The following is a 26,953-nucleotide window of genomic DNA, read 5'->3' as shown; positions in this document are numbered from 1 at the left end:
CCTTCATTGGGCCCTAACACGCGAATCACAGGGTGAACTTTGAACATCTGGGAGCAAAGCTACGCCATCTTCTGTAGATAACTATTCTCTTTGAGGGGACACCTTCTGGCTTGCCATCGGGAGGCACAAGAGACTGAACAGTTGACCACAGACCACCAAGCTGCCATTCGATGTGAGCCTGCCATTATCACTGGGGTGCTGTTTGATTCATCAATCCCAAAACATCTGGGCTCCCACAGCAACGTTCCACCAGCCAGTGGGAGTGGCACATGTGAGACAGGACTTGAGCAAGTCCTGAAGGCACAAACCAGTTGCACATGCAAGTGGCAGAGCTGCCCCTTGATCCACACTCTTGCTACAGTGCTTATTTTGTCTAAATCCACGTCCGTGGACTCCTGGGGAGACCAGCTGATAAGAGAAATAAACGCCTTCAAGCCTAGTTTACAGCTGGTTCTGCACAATATGCTAGGACGGCTCAGGGCTCGACCACTGCTGCCCTGCAGCTGCACTCTGGGTGGCACCGAAGGGACGTGGCAAAGTTAAACTGTCAAGGTTAAAGCGGGGGAACTTTAAGCAGTGCACCCAGTTGTTTATTTCACTTACAAAGAGAGTGTAAAAGTCTGGATCTACAGAGACTGACAGACTAGCGCTAGCGTCTTGGGTGAATGATCAAGGACTCAGAAGGAACAAGATTTGAAAATTAATGGCGAGGAAGAAGTATGGGGATAGGTCTCCCTGAATGAGTGCAGCATGTGGACATAGATGTGTCCCAAGTGAATGGTCACCGAAGATGACTCATGCTAAAGTTATCAGCCGTTCTCCAGCCACTCATCTGCATAGCAACATGGACTAACACTCACCAAGGCTAATCTGCCAACTGCAGAGAGTAAGACTAAGCTCCCCAAATGACAACTGCCAGGAGGAAGGGGTGAGGTCAGCCAGTTACCTGGTGGCAGGTTGACTGAAGTAGACTACTTTCAGCACAGAAGGGGCGGTGTTTTAATCTCACTGGAATAAACACTTGCTGCAGATATGAAGATGCCTTCCCTAATCCTAATACTTATGGCAAAACCACCACAGGGAGACTTACAGCATACATAGTTCACCATCATGATATTGCACACAACATTGCTTCTAAGCAAGGAACTAATGTTATGGCAAACGAAGCATGGCAATGGGTTCTTGCTGGGAGAATACACTGTTCTTATTATATGCACAATACCCTGAAGCAGCTGGCTTGAGAACCAGCGAAAAGGCCTTTTAAAGACTGTTATGATGCCAGCTGGGTGACAACACCTTGCAGGGCTGGGGTAACATATCTTCCAGGATACGACATGTACTCTGAGTCAGGGACTAATACATAGGGCTATTTCTCCCATAGCCAGGATTCATAGGTCTAGGAATCAAGAGATAGAAATTGGAATATCTCCTCTCGCTATCACTCTTAATGACCCATCAGAAATTTTTTTCTTTCTAGCCCCTACAACTTTATGTTCTGCTAGCATAGATATCTTAGTACCTAAGGGAGGAATGCTTCCACCAGGGATCATAGCAATGGTCCATTATGTTGCAAGTTGAGACCGCTTCATGGCAGTGAATAAGTAGACCAAGAAGAGGGTTATTATACCGGCTGAGGTGACTGATCCTGACTCTAAAGGGGAAATTGGGTTGCTATTGCATAACAGCTTAAGGAGGAGTATGTTTAAATGCACGAGATCCTCTAGGGCACCTCTTATTTCTCCCTTGTCCTGAGACAAGTCAATGGAAAATTACGATAACCCAATGGAGGCATGATTTCTGACGGCCCAGACTTTTCAGGAATCAAGTCTGGGGTTACCTCCCCAGGCAAGGAATTATAAGCAGCTGAGGCATTTGTTGAGCACAAATACAACACGGAATTAGTAGAAGAAGGTAATCATAAACACCATCTGTGACCACGTGACCAGTTGCAGAAATAAGGACTGCAATAAGTCTCTCTTATTTTGGTATGAACATATTTGTGTATAAATTAACCAATTCTTTCTTTCTATTCCCTTTCCCCATTTGCCTATCACCCAACCCTGAAGTGTTAACATTAGCTAACTCTGTATTCCAATACTGAGGTTGCAAGGTACAAGAACAAGAGTGGGATTCAGAAGAGAAACGAACATCACCCAAAGATGGCTAAAGGGACTTCGTATCTTCTTTCGAGGAGAGGGTTAGCGTGTTTTTGATATACCTAGAATAGTTGCATCATATCAGGCAAAAGCGTAATTTTGCTATTACCTTCATTCAGAAGGTATGGCTAAGAGAAGTGTGGCCAAACCCCATACTTCTAAGGGATGGCCGAGGTGCCATGGGGTGGGCTGTGATGGTGTCTAGAATGTAAATTTAGCCAAGCTGGAACTCTACTGCCCCAAAGTCTCTTCCCTCTATGGTCCTGGGTAATACTGGACACAAGAAACTTGCCGAAGATCTGGAAGGCAGAACTAAAACAGTGGTCGTTTATACGCTCTGAAGGTCAGCGCTGCACCAGACACAGCGGCAGCTCACGCCTGGTTTAGATGATCTGTTGGCACGTCTTGCGAGCAGGGAGCAGTCGTCGGGCTTCAAAGCTCTTCAACTCCTGCTGGAGCACCTGCTTTGGCTGCTGTGAATCCCGGTCCAGGTGCTCAAGCAGCCCTGTGATGAAGGCCATCAGCTCAGCCTGCCGGTCACCCTCTTAGAGCTTGGAAAGCAGTGAGAGAGAGAAACGAGTTCCCTTTTGTCCTCACCGACTCCACTGTGTCCCGTTCTCTCCCATCACATTCATCGCTCCTTCCTGACTGATGGACTATGGATTTCAGCCTCGTAATATCAGACTCCAAAGCAGCACCCAAATAAAATTAGAAGAACTTTTCATAACTCCACCAAAACCTTGCTTATCAAGCTTTTTCTGTAACTTCTAGAGGCAAAAAATACTACGCACTACTAAGCACTACGATTCAGAAAAGACAAAAGAAGATACTATATTCCAGCACACACAAGGACATCAAACTTATCTTCAACATCCAAATGTCTGATTTAAGACTTGTCTTTATATTTGGGTTCAATAGAATCAATGCAGTCTCGAGAGAGAGATTCCATTAGCATGTTTAAAGCAGTAATCAATCCAACTATATTTGTACTTGGCCTGAAGAATGGATGTACTGACAAGAAGAAAATGGTGAGCATGGGAAAAAGGGAACCCCAAAGAACATGAGTTGAGTTGTGCATTTCTTTACTGTGGGGAAAGAGAAGAAATGTATCTCGATGAGCAATGTGAACTTCCTCAACACGTTCGTTTGAATTCTTTGTTTCTTTGGTACCGTCACTGAACACCTGCTATTGCAAAGTTTGTAATATACACCTAATAACTGAAAACCAACAATCCCCCCAACCAAGTATGTATTATTCTCATTTTAGAGATAAGGAAACCTGCCTAATGTTATACACCTTATCAATGACTAAGCTGGGAAGAAATCAACCCCCGGGGAGTCCTGTCTACAAGTCGGTGCTCTTAAGCATTACACAACCCTACAGGTATGTCTGTAGCCACTGAGAACATTGATGTCACTACACAACTATCCTCTGTACCCTGCCAATACCCTGTTCACCAAGCCACCTGCAGGTAATCTGGCTTCCCACTTGGCTTTCTTAAACTTAATACAAGTATTCTAGTAAACCATAAAGTTATACTTCACATTATAAATTCATAATTTTGGGTATAAAAAGGAATATAAACCCATGACTTAAAATACAGGCACTAAAAGAAATGAGAATCATGTATAATCCAGTAGCTCTGAGGTAAACACTTAAAACCCTGGCATATTTACCTCCTTTATCTAAATGTACTACCACCACCACCACCACCACCGCAACGGCAGGAGCAGTTAACACAGGTGCCTTCCGCTAGGTGCCAGGCATTGTTCTGAGGGCATTAGATGTATTCAGTCGTCTAAACCTCACGACAACCTCAAAAGCAGTCACTGCTGTTATTACATTTTACAGATGAAGAGCCAGAGGAATAAAGAAAATAAGTGGCTTCCCAAGATCACAGAGCTAATAAGTGGCAGAGCTGGGATCTGAACCCACCAAGTCTGACTTCGGAGCATGTGCCCTGAGCCAAGAAGTTACACCGCTTTACATCTGAACTGGGGTATTACAAAGGGCAATCACTCCCCTTCAGGGGGCAGACAGAGGGTGGCTGAGCCCGCATTTTATTTCTAGAGGCACTCCTTCCTAAGATACTCCCCTGCCCCCAAAAAACTCCTTTGGGAGGTCTTTCACTACGGCTTGCCAGAAGATATTATGAGCCAACACGACTGAGTCCCCTGGGGATAAAAGAAAACATCTGCTTAAATTATATCTAAAAATACGGTATTAAATTCTTTCAGAAACTTCCTAGTTCTTTCACTCCCACGAGTACAAAAACCTAACAGCAAACTTGTGCCAGAAATTACAATGGATGTTTGTTCTTTAAATCTTTAGATTTGATTTGATTTAACACTCTAGTAGTCAAAGCTTTATTCTAAGGCCTTCAGGTTCTGATATATTTAGTAAATCTAACAAGATCCAGTAATTATCCCCTAACATAAGCTAATATTCATATCAACTTAAATGTCAATACATTCATTTTCTGAATAAAAATTTTAAAGTACAATAAAAATTTAATGGATGACTTTCAGTTATGAACATGAATACCAGGGGTGAAAGGAAATCTGTCTGCAAAACACGTCATTCATTGAAAAATGACCAGAATGTAAAAGGTAAATACCGTGTCTACACAGTAGACTCGTGAAGTACTTCAAAATTTGCCAGAGAATGAGTGAATCTGAATTGTATCTATTTACTAAACGCCCATCAAGCAGCTACTACGCGCGCAGCACCTTGCTAAAGTACTTTAAGAGAGGGAATGTATTTTACTGACATATTCTTGCTCTTCTCTGTGCAACACAGCAAGAAATTCCAGTCACTTCTGAAAGCCAATCATGCCAGACACTGCGGCTGGCTCAGAGCTGGGGCTCTCGGTCCCAAGCAGTGTGCAGCATTATATGTGGGACAGGTTTAAGGAAATCACAGTCAGTACACTTTGAAAGTACTGTCACAAAGCCCATTCGAGCTAGAACCAGGAGCATGATGAATAATTCACTTCTGGCAGAACAGAGAACACAGTCTCCTTCCCGACACACTCTTCCCTCCCCTTGATTTCTCTCCCTTCCAGGAGAGGAAGGGAAAAGAGAAAGGCAGAGACAATCACCCAGGCTGGTTATCAACCTTCTCAACTCAAGGCTTTCCTACTTAGAATGTCCTCGGGGCATCTGTGTTTAAGAATTTACTGAGAAGTTAATTCCCCGAGTTTAAACAAGTGGCCACTGGTACGTAACTTATTTCCCTCCAGTTTTTGTTATTTAAGCAGAAAACAGAATTGAGAGTGGCCAGAAGGATCACTGCCGTGACTTCGTACTGCCCTTCCATTAGTCATCTCTACAGAGAAGAGCATGCCAGGTTTATAGGTAAATATGAAAATGAGATGTGCCAGTAAGCATCAGAAAGAAGAAAGAGAGCTTAAGTGACTTTCCCAAGATAACCCGGCTAAATAATCATCTCCCTGGGGTCAACTGTGGTCACCACTTGTCAAAATCAGAGACAGGACACCATGAAAGAATGATGAATTACCAACCGTAGCCTTAGCTAAATCCCTGTCCTAGTCCCTTTAGGTCATACTACCCTCTGCCCTAAGTCTGGGCAGGCTCTCCTTTCTGGTCCACCAGTACTTTTATGGTTACTGTGGGCTTCGCTCACCTTACTCCCAATACATTCTACCACAGTGCAGTGTGTATGGCATTTCATTAGGCAATGTGAATCTTTCCTGAACTGGTGTTAAAAAGAAATAATTATTCTTACACTTGTTAAGTGGTAAGGAAGGTTTTATTCAACATTATTACAGCAGGGGTATGATGATAGGGGAGAAAGATCAGTTCTGATTATGGTAAAGACAGCTGGGGATTCAGTCGTGGCACCAAGAGAGGAGGTGAGTGGATGGAAAATTACTAAGAGGAGACCTCAGGGTCAGGGGATTCCTGCTAAACTGGTCTAAGAGAATCCTTGCTGAAGCAGGCCAACAACTTTGAGGACATCAACGTTGGGGGGTGAGGAACTTGATTAGATACCCAGGGCGGTCAGACATCAAGCGTGGGGGGAATTCTCACTTAACTGACTTAGAATTCTTGCCAAGAATTCTTGTGCAGGCCTGGCAAAGACAGGGCAGACATGAAGGCCAAGGTCAAAACCTAACTGAGAAAAAGTCCCCGAGGAGCCACCTGAAGTTTGGTTCAAGGAGAGTCTTTGTCACTGGCATTGGCACCTCCCCTTTACTAAACCCTTCTCCCGATAATGCCAAATCAAGTTCTTATAAATACTACATTAAAAGCTGTTTAGTGAACCTTGAGAAAGGAGGGCTCAAATTCATTTTAAGAGGAAATTTTTAAAAAAGATTTTATGTAATCTCTACACGCAACGTGGGGCATGAACTCACAATCCCAAGATCAAGAGTCACACGCTCTACCAACTGAGCCAGCCAGGTGCCCAGGTCACTAGATTTAAAAACGAGTGTATTTCTAAAACACTCAGGCATACAGAATACAAATCTACTAGTGTTGCCCCCTTACTTCAATCATCCAAGGGCTACCACTGTCTCCAGGACCAGCTCTTGCGCAGACAGCCAAGGCCCTGCCTGGTCCTCTCACTAATGCCCCCCTGGGCTGCTGCCCCCTCCTCTCAACCCCACACTCAGGGCCTCTGTGCACAATGCTCCTTTAGCCCAGTGTCCTCCTCTGCTTCCCACAGAGCCACCTGGGAAAGGAGCACTTATGGTTCAAGCCTTAGTTCAAAGGCTACGAACCGTTCTTGGGCTCCCCGCCCCCCCCCGCCCCCACCCCCCCCAGCCTTCTTTATTCCGCGTTCTGATCACTCAGGTGACAAGGACTGTAACTTTCTACTGCACTTGTTTGTCTCTGTGTCTATCTCCCCGTCAGGCTCTGAGGCCCTCAGAGCAGGAACAGGTTTCATTCGCCTTTGTATCCCTATCATCTCTGGTTGACATGAAACAAACAGAAAAGGAAATAAAAGCAAACCCTCCTTTGAAATTGTGAAAGTAGCGCTGTTGATTCCAAAATAAAAGGTAGTCATGCTTTAAACATTTGAAATAAACTTATTACTATATCCTTTACAGGTAGCTCATTAAAACCTTGGACTATTGCTTAGCTTCTGATTTGTTTACAACCTGAACTAAACCAACACAGTGGTCAAAACAGTATTAAATAATACTTTCTCAAAAGAAAGGGCACCACGCCGGGAACCCCTTTATTTTGATGCTACCGCCTCCCCCAGTACGGTTGAGCACATAATGCTGGGAAAAGGGAGGAACATGAAGTTCCTCATTACCTCCTTCATCAATCTTACACCTACAAATACCACGCACGTGTACCTGATTACCTCCGAGACAGACAATTCCCTGTTGTTTTCTATCGCTGTCACCACCCACTGGAAGGACTGATTTATCACTTCTCCAACCCCACTTTCTAGAACATAACCAGCAACCATAATGCCTTTTTTCCTTTTAACCAAAAGGTGAGGTTTATTACAATGCAATCATTTTCATCATCATCACATAAATCACGGTTTTTTCAAAGCCTGGCCAGTGAACACCAGCATCAGAATCACTGAGAAGTTTACAAAGAGGAAGTCTGTGATCTCACCCTAGAGAAACTAACTCAGAATACAGAGTGGGACAGAGCAGGGGTTAGGGAATGTGAATTTGAAATGATCTCCCAAGCTGGCTCATAAACTCACTATAGTTGACAATGAATCAATAAACTAGACCTTGATTTATTAAATTGCTGAGTGCCAAAAATATACCAAATACTATGGTAGGTAATATAGGATACACAGAAGTAATATTGGTAGTAGTCCCTAGGGTACCTGAGTAGCTCAGTGGGTTGATTTCGACTCAGGTCATGATCTTACAGTTTGTGGGTTGAATCCCGTGTCGGGCTCTGTGCTGACAGCGTGGAGCCTATGTGGGACGGACGGACTCTCTCTCTCTCTCTCTCTCTCTCTCCCCCCCCCGCCCCTCCCCCACTCACGCTCTCTCCCTGTCTCTCTCAAAATAAATAAACATTAAAAAAAAAAAAGTAGTTCTCGGGGCGCCTGGCTGACTCAGTCAGTTGGGCATCTGACTTCGGCCCAGGTCATGATCTCACGGTTCGTGGGTTCGAGCCCCGCGTCAGGCTCTGTGCTGACAGCTCAGAGCCTGGAGCCTGCTTTGAATTCTGTATCTCCCTCTCTCTCTGCCCCTTCCCTACTCATGCTCTGTCTCTCAAAAATAAATAAACACTGAAAAACAAATTTTTTAATAAAAAATAAAAAAAACAGTTCTTGACTTCAAAGTATTTTCAATTTAGTTAGGAAGAAAAAGTTTACACATAGAGAATTCTAGAACAATGCTAAACTCTATGGCACAGAATGGTCTCCAAACTTTAGATCAATTACCACATCTTTAAAAGTTTTAAGTATGGGCTACTATAAGAATAGTTACATACACCACATTATGTACTATTCTACTAACAGATTATATACATTAAAACACATAATACCAAAAAGATGAAAATTTGGGGAAATAGATTAAATTTCAATGGGACCAACTTTTCAGTGATTAGTAAAAACATCACTATGCAATATTAATAGATTTCTTGATTTTTTAAATCTTGGCTTACCAATTTGTGATACTGAGATCTGAAGGCCTGATTATAAGTTCTGTTTATGTTGACACTTGACTTCATCAATGACTGTATTCATATTTCAATTCATTCACCAACTATGTGACAATTTTTTATACAAGTCATGTTAGTAGGGCACCTTCCTGAGGACAATCAGCAGTTTTTCAAAATTAATCACTTAAATATCTGTAACAAATGGCTTCCAAAATCTACTAAGATTTTTGACCTAGAAGATTTATAAACAGGTTAGAAAGTTGTCTACATGTTTAAGTGTGTAGATATGAGAATTTTAGAAATGACATATAATTAAGGGTAGTAAAATCAAACAAGTATGGACATTTCTGAACACCCATTTTCAAAAAGCTTATTCCAGTCTTTCTGTAGTACAGTAGGCAAGATACTGTGAAAGGTTCTCCAAGATAAAACACACTTTTTTAAAAGTGTACTGCTGAGCTTGAAGAGAAACATCCAAGGGAAAAATAAACAAACATTTAAAATCTCCAGCTGAAAGCAATTACAAAACCCAGCACTGCCCTGGGGTCCACATACTAAGCTTGGGACCTACTACAACATTGGAGAGCTGAACTTAAAACTCCTTCATTGAGTTTGGGACACCTTTAGGAGACTGAAATGTCCCAGGTCAGGGGCTCCTGGCTGGCTCAGTCAGTAAAGCATGTGAGACTCTTGATCTCGGGGTTGTAAGTTTGAGCCCCATGTCGGAAGTAGAGATTACTTAAAAATAAAACCTTAAAAAAAAGAATGTCCCAGGTCAGCAGGGGATCCCAGTAGGAGCAAAACAAATCCTCTCTAGAAGTCATCCTCGGTTCAGACCCCCAAGTTTCACACAGATAAAAATCAGGCAAATACGAGTTCACCCACAAAGACCAGCAAATACAGAAAAAAAACAAGCCACAGGAATGAGAATCAGCAGACACAAACCATAAAGCTAAAGCCCCAGGGACTTCCTATAGTGGAATTTCCAGATACAGGAAGTAAATACATATTAAATGTTTAAGGAAATGAAGATGAAATCACAAAAACAAGCAAAGACCAAAAAACTATAAGCTAGGCCAGACTGGTTTGAGGGAAAAATTTAGAACTTTGAGAATGAAAAATAAAATTCATGAAATTAAAAATTTAACAATGAGGAAAGAGAAGAGTGGAACATGCATCCAACACTCCACTAGTTTGTGTCCAGCTCAACACAGGGTGCTGACGGGAACCAGCATATGCTAGATGCCGGGGGTAGGGGTATGGTGAGAACAACACGGGCTGCTCAGGATGCTGCTGTTTCAGAAGAACCACAGTACAGCAGACAGACACCAGAGGGAGCAAGAGCTTACAGCTCCTAAAAAATACAACCAGGAAATCCCTCTAATCAGGCATCTACAAGCACACATCCAGAAAAGACACATCTACAGGAAAGGTTTGAGAGCCTTGAGAATCTCTAGCTGGACTGAATGGCAAAGATCTTTCAATGTAAGGGGCCGCCTGGGTGGCTCAGTAAGTTAGACAGCCGACTCCTGATTTCGGCTCAGGTCACATCTCAAGGTTTGTGAGTTCGAGCCCTGCACTGGGCTCTGTGCTGACAGTGTGGAGTCTGCTTGATATTCTCTCTCTCTCTCAAAAAATAAATAAGTAAAACTTAAAAAAAAAAAATCTTTCCGTTATTAAGCCAGTCCAGAAAGACTGGGAGAGGTAGCCATTTTTTTTAATGTGTGGATACTAACAGAGTTATAAAGAACACAAATAAAGGGGGAAACGGCCCAATCAAGGGAAGGAAATAAATCTTCAAAAAAAAAAAAAAACCCAACACTGAAGAAACAGGGGTATATGCATTACCTGGCAAAGAATTCAAAATGATAGACATAAAGATGCTCAATGAGGTCATGAAATGATAAATGAGCAAAATGAGAATTTCAACAAAGAAACTGAAAATATAGAAGATAACCAAACAAATTTTGGAACTCAATTCAAGAATGCAATAACTCATTAGGGAGGTTCAATCATAGATCAAGCAGAAGAAAGAATGAGCAAATTTGAACATTTTCTTGAAATTATCCAGCCACAAGAACAGCAACAATAATAGCAGCAGCAGCAAGAAAGAAAAAAAGAGTGAAGAAAGTCTAAGGGAATTATAAAGCAATATATGCATTATGGGAGTCTCAGAAAAAAAAAAGAGAAAAAGAGACAGAAAGCTTATATTTTTAAAAAAATGACCAAAAAGTTCCCAAATATGAGGACGAAAATGGACATACAGATTTCCAGATGCAAGAAACCTAACAGAATTTAAACAGGATGAATCCAAAACAGGATGAACCCAAAAATGTCCTCACCAAAGCACATTATAATCAAATATAGTCAAAGGTCAAAGAGAATTTTGAAAGCAGCAAGATAAAAATTCCTTGTCATGTACCAAGGAACCCTCATAAACTTATTCACAGATTTCTCAGAAGAAAACTGGCAGACCAGGAAAGAATGCAATAAAATATTCAAACTGCTGGGGGAAAAAAAACTTGCCAGCCAACAATGCTATATCCAGCAAAACTGTCCTTCAAAAATTAATAAAAGCTTTCAGAGAAAAAAAAAAAAAGCTGAGAGAGTTCATCACCACTAGACCTGCCTAATGCTTAAGGGAGTCATTCAAGTTGAACAAAAAGACACTAAATAGTAACAGGAAACCATATGAAAATATAAACTTCACAGGTAATGGGAAAAATAAACACAAACACAGAATATTGTAATATGGTACGTAAATCACTTTTATCCTGGCATATAAATTAAAACACAAAAGTATTTATAAAACTAAAACTATAAAATATGCTAATAGATATACAATACAAAAAGATATAATTGTGACAACAACAATATAAAGTGTGAAGAAGGAAGAAATAAAAGCAGAATTTTTGTATGAGATTGAAGTTAAGCTGCCATCAGCTTAAAACAGATTGTCATAACTGTAAAATGTTTTATGTGAGCCCCATGGTAACCACACAGAAAATACCTAGAGAAGATACAAAAGAAAATGGAAAAAAAAAAAACCACTCAAAGCATGTCATTAAAAAAAATATCAACGAAACACATAGGTAGACAGCAAGAAAGGTTAAGACAAAAGAATGACAAAACAGAGAAAAGACAAATAGGAACATTATACAATGATAAAGTGGTCAATGGGCCAAAAAGATACAACAATTATAAGTGTTTATAGACTCAACATCAGAACATTTAAAATATATGAAACAGATACTGACAGAATTGAAGGAAGAAATAGACAGCAACACAGTAACAGTTGGAAATTTCATCAACCCGTTTCCAACCATGGATAGAACATCCAGACAGCTATCAAGAAGAAAACTGAGGACTTGAACAACACTACAGACCAAAAGGTCCAAACACACATATTCAGAACATTTCACTGAATAGCAGCAGAACTCATTTTTATCAAATGTAAATAGAAATTTCCCAGGATGGGGCACATGTGAGGTACAAAACATGTCTCGCAAATTTAATAATACTAAGATTATACCGAGTATCTTATCCAAACTAATGGTATACAACTAGAAATCAGCAACAGAAGAAAACTGGAAAATGTGTGAAAATTAAGCAACATATTCTTGAGCAACCATTGGGTCGGGAAGAAATCAAGACAGAAATTATAAAATATCTCGAGACAAATGAAAACAACGTACAATCCTCTTTCCTTCGGCAGCAGGGACAGATTGTGCAGCTACGGCCAAGATTAAGGCTCCACACCTTCGCGGCAAGGAGGAGGAGCTGCTTGAACAGATGGGAGACCTGAAGGTGGAGCTGTCCCAGTTGTGCGTCATGGACGAGACAGGTGGCGTGGCTTCCAAGCTCTCCAAGATCTGAGCTGTTTGCAAATCCATCACCCGTGTTCTCACCACCATTAGCCAGACTCAGAAAGAGAACCTCAGGAAATTCTACGAGGACAAGAAGTACAAGCCCCTGGATCTGTGGCTGAAGAACACACATGCCGTGCGCGCCCTGCTGAACAAGGACGAAAACCTGAGGACCAAGAAGCAGCAGTGGAAGAAGCAGCTATGCCTACTGGGTTAGTATGGGTCAAGGCCTGAGCATGGGCATCAGTAAAACAGTAACAAATTGGAAAAGAAAGAAAGAAAGAAAGAAAAGAAAGAAAGAAAGAAAGAAAGAGAGAAAAAGAAAAGAAAAGGATAGAATAGAATATACAAAAACTTACAGGATATAGCAAGAGTAGTACTAAGTGGGAAGTTCATAGCAATAAAGACCTTAAAATTAAAGAACAAAAAAGATTAAAAAACAAAAAGAATGCTCTCAAATTCCACCTCAAGGAACTAGAAAAAAGAAAAACCTAAGCCCAAAATTAGTAGAGGGAAATCAGAATAAAGATTATAGAGGTAATAAATGAAATACAGAATAGAAAAAAATCTTTAAGTCAACAAAGAATTTGTTTTTTGAAGAAAAAAAAAATCAACAAATGAAAGAATCTCTAGTCAGACTAAGAAAAGAGAGAGAGAGAGAAAGAGAGAGAGAGAGAGAAGAACCTAACAAAATCAGAGGAAACATTACAACTTATGCCATAGAATTAGAAAGGATGGTCAGAAACTACCTTAATTACATACCAACAAGTTGGATAACCTACAAGAAATGGAGAAATCCCCAAGAACATAAAATTGACCAAGACTGAACTATGAAGAAAAAGAAAATCTGAACAGATCTACACTACTAAGGAGAACGAATCAGTAATCAAAAACTTTCGGCAAAGAAAAGCCCAGGACCAGATGGCTTTCTGGTAAATCCTATAAAACATTTAAAGAAGAATCAACACCAGTCTTTCTAAAACTTTTCCAAAAATTGAGGAGAGGGAAACACTTTCTAAGTCATTGTATGAGGCCAGCATTACTCTCATACCAAAACCAGAAAAAGATGCTACAAGAAAACCACAGGCCAATAACCTTGATAAATATATATGGAAAAATCCTAGATGAAATATTAGCAAACCAAATTTAACAGCACATTAAAAGAATCATACATGCTGACCAAATGGGATCTATTCCTAAGATTCAAGGATGGTTCAACACAGGTAATCAGTGTAATTAACATTAACAGAACAAATGATGAAAATCACATGACCATCTCTGTTGATGCAGACACGGCATTTGACAAAATTCAATGCCCTTTCATCATAAAAAAAAACAAAACCTCTCAACATACTAGGAATAGAAGGTAATTACTTCAACATAATCAATACCATATATGAAAAGCCCACAGCTAACATCATACTCAATGATGAAAACCAAAAGCTTATTCTCTGCTATCAAAAACAAGGATGCCTCCTCTTGCCACTTATATTCAACATAGTACTGAAAATCTTAGGATTTTGCCTAAGCAATTTGGCAAGAAAAAGAAATAAAAGCCATACACACTGGAAAGGAAAAAGTAAAAGTATCTCTGTTTGCAAATGACATGATTTTATATGTAGAAAACCATATGACCTCCACCAAGAAACACAAACAACTGTTAGAATTACAAACAAATTCAGGGCATCTGGGTGGCTTAGTTGGTTGAGAAGCTGACTCTTGATTTTGGCTCAGGTCATGGTCCCAGCCCAGGGTCATGGGACAGAGCCCTGTGTCGGGTTCGGGTTCTGCACTGAGCATGGAGCCTGCTTGGGATTCTCCCTCTCTCTCTCTCTCTCCCCCTCCCTCCCTCTGCCCCTCATCCCTGCTCTCTTTCCCTCTCTTTCTCTCTCTCCCTCTAAAATAATAAAAAAGAACTAAAAACGAATTCAATAAAATTGCAGGCTACAAAATCAACAAATAAAAATCACTAACAACAAGTGATGTGAAAAGAAAATTAAGAAAACAACCTCATTTACAATAGCATTAAAAAGAATGAAATATTTAGTAATAAATTTAACTAATGAAGCAAAAAAATGTCTACCCTGTAAACTACAAAACATCACTAAAAGAAATTAAAGGAGACACAAATAAATGGAAAGACATCTGTGTTTATGATTTGGAAGATGTAACACTGATAAAATATCCACACTACCCAAAGAGATCTACATATCAACAAAATTCTATCAAAACCCCACTGCCATTTTTTTTACGAAAAAAGAAAAAAATCCTAACATTCATAAGGAACCACAAGGACCCTGAATAGCCAAAGCAATCTTGAGAAAGAAGAACAAAGATGAAGGCCTCACAGTTAGGACTTCAAAGCATATTACATTGTTCTAATAATCAAAACAGTATGACACTGGTATAAAGACAGGCATACAGACCAATGGAAGAGAATTGAAAGCACAGAATAAATCTATGTATATATGGTTAAATGATCTTTTATTGATAAGAGTACCACGAATACACAAGGGATGAAAGACAATCTTTTCAACATATGATGCTGGAAAAGCCAGATCTCCCCATGCAAAAGAATGAAATTGGACCTCTTATATCATACACAAAAATTAATTCAAAATGCATTAAAGACTTATATAACACCTGAAACTGTAAAATCCCTTAAAGAAAACACAGGGGAAAAGCTTCATTACAATGATCTTGGCAATGATTCCCTGGATATAACACAAATATCACAGGCAATCAAGGCAAAAAGTGAAAAGGTGGGGAACTACGTCAAAGTAAAAAGCTTCTCCACAGCAAAGGAAACAATCCTCACAGTGAAAAGACAAACTATAGAGTGGAAGAAAGTATTTGTACACCATATATCTGAAAGGGGTTAATATCCAAAATATGTAAGGAACTCCTACAATTCAACTGAAGAAAAAAAACAAAAAGCAAAAAACCCTGATTCTTTTAAAAAAATGAACAAAGGACGTGAGAAGACATTTCTTCAAAGACATCTAAATGGCCAACAGGTATTTGAAAAGATGCTCAACATCACTAATCATCAGAGAAATGCATATCAAAACCACAACAAGTTTATCACTTCACATCTGTTAGGATGGCCATTATCAAAAAACAAAACAAAGATATGGAGAGATTGGAACCCTTGTGCGTTGTTGGTGGGAATGTAAAATGGTGTGGCCATTATGGAAAAGAATATGGAGGTTCCTCAAAAATTTTTTAAAATAGAACCTATAATCTGGCAATCCATTTCCAGATATTTATTCAAAAGAATTGAAATCAGGATCTCAAAGAGATATCTGCAATCCCACGTTCATTGCAGCATTATTCACAACTGCCAAGTTATGAAAACATCCCAAATGTCCATCAACGGAAGAATGGATAAAGAAATGTGTGATATACATTCAATGGAGTATTTCTGCCATAAAGGAAGGGAATTCTGTCACGCTACATTATGGATGAATCTCGAGGACATTACACTAAGTGAAATTAGCCTATCATAGAAAGATTGACACTGCATGATTCCATTTAACTTAGTCAAACTTATAAAAGCAGAGAGTAGAATTGTAGTTGCCAGGGGCTGGGAAAAAGAGGAAAATGGGGGAGTTGCTGCTGGATGGTATAAAGTTTCAGTCATGCAAGATGAGAAAGGTCTAAAGACCTGCTATACAACATTGAGCCTACAGTTAACAATACTGTACTTAGGAGTTTAAGAGAGTAGATTTCATGTTATGTGCCTACCACAATTGAACACAATTTAACAGAAAGATTAACTGATTTAAATACGGCCAAAGAGATTTAGCCAACTAAAAGATAAATCTAAATATTACATAACTGTTGCAGATAGTATAGGGAAACAATGAAATGGGGGGGGGAAGGAGAGTTTAAGACATATGTAGGATAGAATGAGCAATTTTAACATATCTAATGAGAGCACTGGAAACACTAGAGAGAACAGAGATAAGTTAATATTTAAAGAGAGCATGCTTGATTCAGTTCAGAAGTGATGAAAGATACAAATCCACAGATGATAAATCCAAACAAATCATGCAGCTTATAGTACAGACAGGCAGTGAACATGTGGGAAAAATGAGTAAGAAGTTAAGGCACACAGAGGAGTTATGGCCTCACGTTATGTAATCAGACTCCCCAAATGAACTGCCACAGGGAGCAGAAACAAGGCTATTTTCAAAAAGATAAAAGTTGGTAAGTATCTAGAACTAATGACAAACAGGAAATCACAGACATAGGAAGCAAGAAGGAAAAAAGGAAATCCACACCTAAATACACTGTAGTAAAGTCCATCACCTAAAGAAAAGCAGAGACTCTTACAGAGGCGGATGGAACAGATCACCTAGCTACCGGCAGATGACTTCTGAACAGAATGAAATCAGCAGACCATGAAATACTATCTTCTGAGCAATGAATGAAAATAACTGTCATCTTAGAATTAGAGGCTGAGCAAAACTATCATTGAATAATAAGGGCAAAATACATTTCACATTTAAAAAACAAAGTTTATGGCTAACAATCCTTCACCAAAAGAACTTCAAAGGTGTTCATTGGGAAAAGGGAAAATGACATCCAAAAGGAAGTCTGAGAAGGAGGAAGAAATGGTGAAAAAATAATAACTTAAAAACTATGTAGCTGATTTTAAACAATCTGGGCTTAAAAAAAGAAGAGTTAAAAACAGCAACAGAAAGGAATAGAAGGTAGAGATGTTCTCTCACAATGGACTGTCAGACCAGGAGTGTGGACTGTGCACAGACCGATATTCAGCTACAGCAGAGAGCACTGCTTGCTGCAACCGTATCAGAATTTTTCTTAGAAACGTGAGCCATACCTTAAGGGATTTGTGAGTTTGGGATGAGGCGGAAAGAGCAGGGCACCTGAGACAGAGAAAATAGCAAAGTTTCAAAATAAAGATGAGCAGGGCATAGCCCGTTCTTCCTCTAATAACGCATTTTATATCATTTCATATATTCTTTTAAAAGTTCTAAGACAAAGACAAAACAAACCAAAAAAAAAAAAAAACCTCTAAGAAGCAACAGCATGAGTACAGCAACAGTGGAAGATGTCAGAGATCATAACCTTGGGTGGTCAGTTGACTTTCTGAAGGCTTCTGCCTCTGTCTGTACTATGCGATATTTACCATAACTTCCCAGTGTCACTAACTTAATCTGATGATAAATGAAAAAATTCAAAAGGGGAATGTTCCAGCACTGATGTCTTACAGATTACTACTAGATGCTCTGCTGGGTGCCGGGGATACAGAGTAAAAGGGACAAAATAAGCCAACAATGAGGGTGCCGTAGGATAGGTACTGTGACATGTGAGGTATGCACAGGGTACCCAAAGGTAGTGGCAATGGTATGTTCTCTCTTGCCTTTTCACATTACTAACAATGATTCCCACAGCACAAAGTACTGATGGCGCCTCGTACACGCTAAGAACTGCTACACTCATCACAGTGAGTTTCACGTCTATCCAAAGAATCACCTTCAAAAGTTTTATTATTAGAAGATTCAAAGTTAAGTTTAACCAAAACATTCCAAGAAGGGGTCAAATCAATTATCTTCATACTGATTAAAATTCACCACAGAAAGCTAGTCTGGGCCTTTTGCATTCAGAAAAATCAGCACGATCAGAGTTTTTCTGAAACACAGAAAAACAATTTATCTTGCTTCATTTAAAAGCACCTACAAGTAATGGTAATAGATTGCCTACGGTCATGCTGGAACTAACCAAGCATAATCTAAGAGAAGAAAAAAAAACTTCAAATACCCATTCTTTTTCTGGATTTTTTCCAACCTAAAATCAAACACATTTTGCATAAATTAATTCTATTATCTGTAACGTGCCTTTTCTACTTCGCTATGAAGTGTTGATGGCATGGAAAGTTCATCATTGGTTATTTTGTGGTATTTAGCCATTTCAGGCCTACCACCGATGCACACACAAATCCCTTCACCTATGAGAAAAGAACTCCTGAAAAAGTACACACAGAATGTTCTCAAAGAAAAGCAATTCTTGCTGACTCTACTAGATACAGTGGTAGTAACAGGAGATTAGTGGTGTAACACACCTCTTTTGAAAACCTTAATTTATCCTCAACATTTATTAGTGACACACATGGGATAGGTATTACATATTCCCAAGAATACAAAATCCAAATATGTTCACATGACTAAACAAAATTTTATATTAGCTGAAAATGACAATAACACACAAAGATGGTTTCTAAAACTGCCCTGTTTAAAACATTTCCAGCAGTGAAAGAATATTTTTAGTTATGTCCTTAATATTTCAAAGAACTTAGAAACCTTTATAGTCATATGAAAATAAATTTTCACAACCATCTTTTTAAATATGTCACTTTAACTGAAAAGGACTGGCAACGTCCATCTTGATTGTCTTACTGGCATTAGCATATTAGCTCACAAGCAGGTTTGTTCTTTATTTCATTGATGAGAGGTGAGTAAAAACGGATTAGGACACTTACTACAGGCCAGAGAATACAGAGAGATAACAGCAATGACTTAATAGCCATCTCTGGTAGTCCCTTTGATAAACACCTATGGCACGCACAAACCAATTTAGCCCTATTTACACAACTTTCTACTGTACAAGATTTGTTCGGGATTATATTTCGGGTAAGCTGCTTGAGGGGAGAGGCCTTATCTTAAGTAATACTTCTGTATGCCTTCCAGCTCAAAAACAAAGCTGGGCGCACATTAACTGATAAATTAACAGCTAGAGTGTAACAATAAATACTTTCCACAAATTGGGAGATATTAGGCAATTAGGAGAAAATCAGAATTAGATAAAGTAAGGTACAGGGAGATACAGTCATTTACAACACAAGGACAGAAGACAATACCATAAACGTGACTTTGAAATAACATGTTCAGAACCGGAGCGAATGTGTTTATACAGCATGATTATTTTCAGAAGGTACAACAAAATTTATCACACAATTACTGCTTTGCTTAAAAATCCACTAGGGTCTTTTTTTTTTGGGGGGGGGGCAGGGGTCTTACTTGTGATGCTGCATTTTGTGCTATTCCTTGATGCATATTCTTACAATGCTATCCCATGTCCTTAAAAAGTACCTTATTCACGCACACTTATGGAAAGAGCTTTACTACTGGAAATCCAAAAGAAAATACAATGTATTTTTCCACCCTTCCTAGGTGAGCACACAGTGTTTTACTAATAAACACAAAGGTCATCCATCATCTATCCTACTTTCCATTCACACTGAAATGACACAATGACAAGCATCTTTTTAGAGTTCCTATTAGAAAAATTCTGTAGCAAAACTTGACTTGAAGATCAAGTTTAACCAAATTTTTCATCCCCCACCCCCGACCTCCTTCAATCTTCCAGTCAAAACTGTGCATCAATTATTTATTTTTTAAAACACTTATGATGCAAAATGAAGTTATAATTTATGCTGGCAGCAGCCTTACACCGTGTTGACCGTTTTAAATGCATGACAAGCTAGGGAGGACAAAAGCACACTCTGAAATACCTTCCCAGGTCTTCTAACAATAGTCTCTTACTAGAATTTCTTCTCCCTTCATATAATTATATTAAGTTTCTGTGTTCCCCTGCGCTCCCAAGATTAAATAATCTGTTTATACCAGCCGCCAACACTTCAGAGGGGAGCTTGTGTCTTCTCCTGCAAACCTTTTGTCTAAGAACGCCAAAGCACTTCATTTTTTTATTTTACCAACCATGCGACGGCACTGGTCCACTGAGAGCTGGAGTCTAACTTAAACTAGACAACCAGACAGATCTGGACGGCCCACCAAACTTGGTACCTGCTAGCTCCTTAAAAACCAGTCAGAAAATCAGCCAAGGCCCTATTTACAAGTCATGCGGATTAAAAACAAAACAAAACAAAACAAAACAAAACAAAACAAAAACGAGGGGGTGGGGTGGGGGGGGGGTGGAAACAAACCCTTTTCCACAAAGAAACTCACACAGACACCCACACATAATTGTACTTTTCAGAAGGTGGGAATACAACTAACTGATCTGGTCCTTTTGGTTTTCAAGAGTTGAAACACCAGGGACATCTGCATCCAGATAAAAACTCCTGAGGGCAATTTGATCAAAGACACAGCAAATCCTTCCTTCAAAGAAATGCACCGTGTGACACTCCAAGGAGGAGGAGAGATATTTAAAGTAAAACCTGCCCTGAATTATCGCCCCAGACTTGAGGAAGGGAAGGAAAAGCCGCTGGCTTCCTACGGCTTTTAAACGTTTTTGCTGTAACCCCAGGGCCACAGAGGCTGTCCGGGAAATTCTTGTACTCATCTCTCCCGAAGAGTATCTCAGCAGCAGGAACTCATCCACACAAACACACACATCGATCTCTACTACCGCTCTGCCCCTTCCCTTCCGACCTTCCGCCTGCGGAGCCCACGACCCAAAATGGGACACAGTGTTACAAAAAGCAAAGTCATGGGGCAATGCAGGGGGGTGGGGGTGCAGGGGACCGAAAGGGCCAGAAGAGCGGGGGGAGGGGGGGGGGAGAGGCAGTCAGCCGGCTCGCCCGCGGCGGCGGAGCGAACATTCGGGTGGGGATACAGCATGCCGAGGGACAAATACAGCAATCTGGGATGCCCACTCTGCCCTCGCCCGTGCCTCCCTGCCCTCCATCAGCCCGTCCTCTCCGGGAGGACCACCCAGGACGGGGCTCCCCGTACAGCCCCCGCCCTCGCCCTGCAGGGAAAAGCAGCGAAATGGGGTTGGAATGAAAAGGGGGCAGAGCGGCGGGCGAGGGGGCACGCCGGCTCCAGGTGGAGACCGTGCGGCGGCGGCGGCGGCCGCTCGGGGGACCCGGGGGCGGCCCGGCGGAGGGCGAGGCGGGGGTCGGCCCGGGGTCTCGCCCCCGCCGCTCTCGGGGGGGGGGGGGTGTGTGAGGGGAGGGGAGAGGCTCGGGTTACTCACGTTCTCCGTGTCCCGCTCGTTCACCGTCGGCAATGGCGTCCGGGCCGACATTTTGTGCGGGCGGCGGGGTCGGGCCGGGGTCTCGCCGGCCGGGCTGGGGTGCGGGCCCGGGGTGGGGGGGGGGGGGCGAGCGGAAGGGGGGGGTGCGGGCGCGGGGCCGGGCCGAGCGGCTCCCGCAGGCCGCGGGGCGGTGCAACAAGCGGCCCCGGCGGGGCGAGGGGGAGGAAGACGCGGAGGAAGGGGAGGGGGAGCCGCTTCCCGCGGCGGCGCCGGCGGGGGGACGCGGGCAGGAGCGAGGGCGGGCTCCGGGCGAGGGCGGTTGCCCGGCGCGGGCCGGGCGGCGAGGCCGGCGGGATGCGGCGCCGAGGGGAGGGGTGGGGAGGCGGGGAAGGGGGGCCGGGGTGTGTGGGGGGGGGGGGGTGGGGGCGGCGGCGGCCGGGCCCCGCTAGGCTCCCCGGGCCATGGCTGAAGGTGAGCTCGCCCCGCAAATCACTGCCCGGCTCGTCCCGGCGAGCGCGGTTCGGGCCCGGGAGCCGCGGCCCTGACAGCGCCGCCCGCGCCGCGCCCCGCGCCCCGCCTCAGGTGTGCGGCGCCGCCCGGCCGAGCCGCAGCCACGCGCCCGGGGCCCAGCGGCGGCGGCGCCCCGGCTCCCGGCTCCCGGCGCCCCGCTGCCCGGCGCGTCCGTCCCGGCTGCTCGGCGCGCTCGCCGCCGCCGCCGCCGCGCCTCAGCCGGAGGAGCGGCCCGAGCCGGCTGCGCGCGGAGCGGCGGGCGCGGCACGCAGCGCCCAGAGGCACTTGGCGGCCGCCGCCGGGTGGGCGGGCGCCAGCCGAGGGGGCCTCTCCATTCATTCCCTCATTAGGGATGCGGGGCCGCTCCTCCCCCTCCTCGCGCGCGCTCTCGCCCGCGGGCCCCGCTGTTTATTTTTGTTTCTCGCCCCACCCGCGGAGTACGGTCGTCGGAGAGCCTCTGGTGGCTTTTATTTGTACTCGTGTTTGGGTTTTGCCGGGCGAGGTGAGAGGGCGCTGGTGCAATTAAGCGGCCCCCTTTTGTCCGTTTCATCGGGAAGAATGGGTGCGATCCTCCACCGCCAGTCTCCTACCTCGGGACGTGGCCCGTGCTTAAATTCTGCTCCCCCGCCCCCGTTTCCAAGCTTTCTCACTTCCCGGGCAGCCCTGAGCCCCCTCTCAGTCCCCTTCTTCAGGGCGCCGTTGGGTTCAGGGTCACCCTAGTAGTTGGGCGAACGGCACAAAAGCCCCCCCTCCCTCCCAGCCCCCGGAGGCGCCAGCAGCCTCCGCGGGCTGCACAGGGCTCGGGCCGGGCAGCCCGCCGAGGTGCCCGCGCGGGGCCGCCGCCTCGGGAATGGGGCAGCAGAAGAGGTCGCCCGGCGCCCACCGCAGCACCCCCGGAGTGGGTGAGACCGGGAGTCCCAATGTCTACACTGGCTGATCGTCACTTCCTGGGACACAAGGAAGTGTCATTTAGGCGAGCTTGTTTAGGGAGGGTGGAGAGCTGTGTTTGATTTTGGCCCAGTCCTATCTCCTCCAGGTGGCTTCCTCACCCTTCCACCCACCTGCCTCCCACATTATCCTTTAGACATCCCCGTACAATGCAGTTGTCCAGGGCCCATTAGCCCTTTACACAGCAATCCCACTTCTTTCTATCTTATCCGGGAGCTTACATTTTGCACACTCAGCCTCTAGGACAAAAACCACACCATCGCTCTATTCTTCTTTCCAATATTTCTTTTTCACTTCCTTGCATGGGTGGACAGGAAGATAAAAGGAGCAATAAATAGATAGAAGGGGGTAGATCCAATTTTTGAGCTACTTTCCCAAGCCTCCAATGGGAACCTTAAGATGATGGGAAATCCTCCTCTCTCCTGAAGTTCATCCATTTGAAGGAAGAATCCGTGCACCAGATGGTTTTTATCCTGACTCATTAAAGGTTGTTTCTGAAAAGTTAACAGTCGACCCTTAAAACATGCTGGGAGAGACCTAAAATAGCACATACAAAGATACTCTGAGAAAAAAATTCTCACCCAGCATATATTCACTTCTAGAACACCATCCATGTATTTATTCCCTTAGCAGTTTATCTTGTAAACAGTTCTCGACTTCACAAAACAAATAAAAGTCACAAGATCCCGTTGGCGTTTGTCACCACCCCTCGAATAAAATTCAGGCTTTAGAACTGCGAGGCTGCATCCCGAATTATGGGGCACACCAGGGAATGCCAAGCTTTCACAGTCCCTCTGCGGAGATCCTGAATCACCAAGATGTACTGAAGTTGCCAGGGCAGAAGCCTGTACTTTTCGGATCAACTAGAGCCACTGCTGCCTATAGGGGCTGCTGATGCAGTGTCGGCAGCACCATTGGCTGCCGCAGCCACGGGAGTGTACCCTGTGCTATAATGGTCCACGTGTCAACATGGAAATAAACAAGTATCTATGAAACAGTGCCCAACCCCATTGGAATACGAATCATCCCTTCAACTGGTAGCTTGGAATTTGCTTCTCAGTGCCCATTCACATAGTATCCTATGTCTTTATCCTTGTATTGACCCAGAGAGACATTTAATTTCCATGTTAACAAAAGTCCACGCACCTGACTTACTGAAGATCACAGATGCACTGGGTTGATAGTGTATAAAAGGGGATTACTGGAACATGTGGTACTTTCAATCATGTACTGGTTACAGTACCATAGGTTCATTTCCATTGGGTTCTTTATGCCTATGGGGTGTAGTGGCTAATTAAAGACAGCGCTCAAAGGAGAGCCCAAGATTCTGGCACAGTGGCTTTTAAAGTGTATGTTAAAAGTCATGGGCACATCCCTTAGCTGTGTTTGCTACGCTGTGTTCATGTACTGAAACTTACTGAAAACTATGTAGCAACACTAAGGGATACTTATTTTTAAGATCAATCCATAAAGAAAATTTTATAATATTGGCACTACATTCAAAGGGAGTCTTTATTGGGTAGATAACTCAAGTCCATAATCCTGGCTACCAAAATAGACTAGGAACAACTCTATCCCCCCAAAATGGCATTCAAATAATCCTCCTTCATGCCTACAATGTTAGGGTTGGTATATAATGAAAATTCATTTGGCATAGGTTAGAGAAAAAAAAAAGTCATTGAGTCATTGCGTATGTGCACCTGTATGAATTCTCCTCCCCTCAAACTGGCATGAAGCAGTATTGGGGATGAATCACAATTTATTTAGCTATACTCCTTAATAACGAGAATGCTCATGAGCAGAATCTATAGCTCCCAGTGTCTGTGACTGCGAAGAAGTGACAAAAGGAATATTTTAAGGCTTGGAGCAATTTTCTTTAGGATTATTAGCCAAATGTGGCATGTTGAATTCAGAGGTTTCTAACTTAAGGTATTAGGGTAACAAAGATTTCAGAAAAAAAAAAATTTGAAGTACCGAGAAAACAAAAGAAAAATAAAGATCTTCAAGATTCTAAACTTCCACTGAAATGTGCTAAAAGAGCATTGTCCATCCCCAGCCCTCCGGAGTGGAATTTTCTAGAACTACACTATCCTGTACACTACATACTAGCTACATGTGGCTATTGAGCTCTTGACGTATCACTGATGTGACTAGGGAACTGCATTTATTATTCGATTTCATTTTTAAGTAATTTAAATCATTTTAAAAGCTGATATTTGATTCAGTTATTGGGGAATTTTTAATCGTTAGGGAAAAAAACTTGGATATAGGAACCTACCCTTTCAACGAAATATTCTGAAATCCAAATGCAGCTCAAGTATTTTTTTTAATGTTTATTTATGTTTGAGAGACTGTGCAAGTGGGTAAGAGGCAGAGAGAGAGGGGAACAGAAGATCCAAAGCAGGCTCTGCGCTGACAGCACGGAGCCTGACGTGGGGCTTGAACCCACGAACCGTGAGATTGTGAGGGTAGCCAAAGTCAGCCGCTTAACCAACTGGCAGCTCAAGAATTTCTGATGAAAATTTATCATCTGAATTGAAATGTACTATAAGTATAAAATGTACGCCAGATTTTTAAAGACTTAGGGAAGAGTGTAAGATACCTCTTTAATAAATATGATATTGATTACATATCGAAATGCTAACACTTTGACATGTTGGGTTAAATAAAATATATCAACATTAATTCCAACTGTTTCTTTTTACTTTTACAAATATGAATATGGAAAAATATAAAATTACACATGTGAAGTAAATCATATCTCTACTGGACAGCACTTGTCCATAAAATAGAACTTGAAAATAAAGAGATGTGGTTGCTGAAGAATCAAAGGCCTTGATTAGAAGCTATTAATAATTCCCATTTTGACTCAACAAACATTGTATTAAGTACCACTCTACCACAGGCCAAACACTGTACTATTCAAAGGGAATATTCTTCGCCTAATAGTTACCAGCAGTTAGCATTATAATATCCTTTTAACAGAGCTAAATGAAAAATATGGTGAATTCGTACAAATGAGCGTTAACAGATTGCACTCATTTGTAAACAAAGAATTTATCAAATGTGACAGATTTAGCAGAGCTCATAAGCAACTCGTAAAACTGTGCATTTCTTTCTTTTTTATTTATTTTAATGTTTATTTATTTGAAAGAGAGAGAGAGAGCAAGCAGGGGAGGGGCAGAGAGAGGGAGACACAGAATCTGAAGCAGGCTACAGGCTCTGAGCTGTCAGCATAGAGCCCGACTCCAGGCTCAAACCCACAAACCACAAGATCATGACCTGAGCGGAAGTCAGACGCTTAACCGAGTGAGCCACCCAGGCGCCCCCAAACTGTGCATTTCTTGTATCGTGTGCTCTAAATGTAGCTAATGTCTGATAGACTTGGCCAGCCAACAGCTATTTACTATTAAAGGCATACTTTGTGTCAGGAGGATACAAGGCTATCTATAATCTTTCCTTTAACCCGCAGGGAGAACTACATGGTGGGCAGTTCTGTAAAGGTAACAAAGAGTTGTCCCAGCTAAAGAGGAACATAGTTAATGTCCATCAGAAAAAGAACACTCCGTTCTTTTCAAAAAAATAAACTGGGTCCTGATTGCTCTCCTATGGTTAACAGGTACATTTTTATTACACGTCAGAGTCACCACATAAAATGTAGAACCACTGAAATGGAAATGGACCTCAAGGGAAAAGATGTATTTTATTTTAAACGCTATATGGGGTGCCTGGGTGGCTCAGTTGGTTAAGCGTCTGACTTCGGCTCAGGTCATGATCTCGCGGGACAGGAGCTCAAGCCCCACATCAGGCTCTCTGCTGTCAGCGCAGAGCCTGCTTTGGATCTTGGGTCCCCTTCTCTCTGCCACTCCCCTGCTGGCACTCTCTGTCTCT

At 42.5% G+C, this 26,953-nt stretch overlaps 1 protein-coding gene and 1 pseudogene across 2 annotated transcripts in view; one reads left to right on the top strand and one right to left on the bottom strand.

Annotated features, from left to right (window-relative positions):
- MARK1 (microtubule affinity regulating kinase 1) overlaps window positions 1-21,710 on the bottom strand; it is a 115,851-nt gene extending 94,141 nt beyond the window's left edge. For both annotated transcript variants that reach the window (XM_042924934.1, XM_042924935.1), the window contains exon 1: window positions 21,605-21,710. In XM_042924934.1, the coding sequence (XP_042780868.1) occupies window positions 21,605-21,655 (51 nt within the window). In that variant the 5' untranslated portion in view covers window positions 21,656-21,710. The remainder of the gene's footprint in view (window positions 1-21,604) is intronic.
- On the top strand, window positions 3,568-21,576 carry LOC122212375 (annotated as a pseudogene).
- Window positions 21,711-26,953: the final 5,243 nt, after the last annotated feature.

This window comes from Panthera leo, chromosome F3 (assembly GCF_018350215.1).
Source record: "Panthera leo isolate Ple1 chromosome F3, P.leo_Ple1_pat1.1, whole genome shotgun sequence".
Lineage (NCBI taxonomy): Eukaryota > Metazoa > Chordata > Mammalia > Carnivora > Felidae > Panthera > Panthera leo.
Note: the sequence above shows the minus strand (reverse complement) of the source record. Positions and strands in the feature narration are given on the sequence as shown.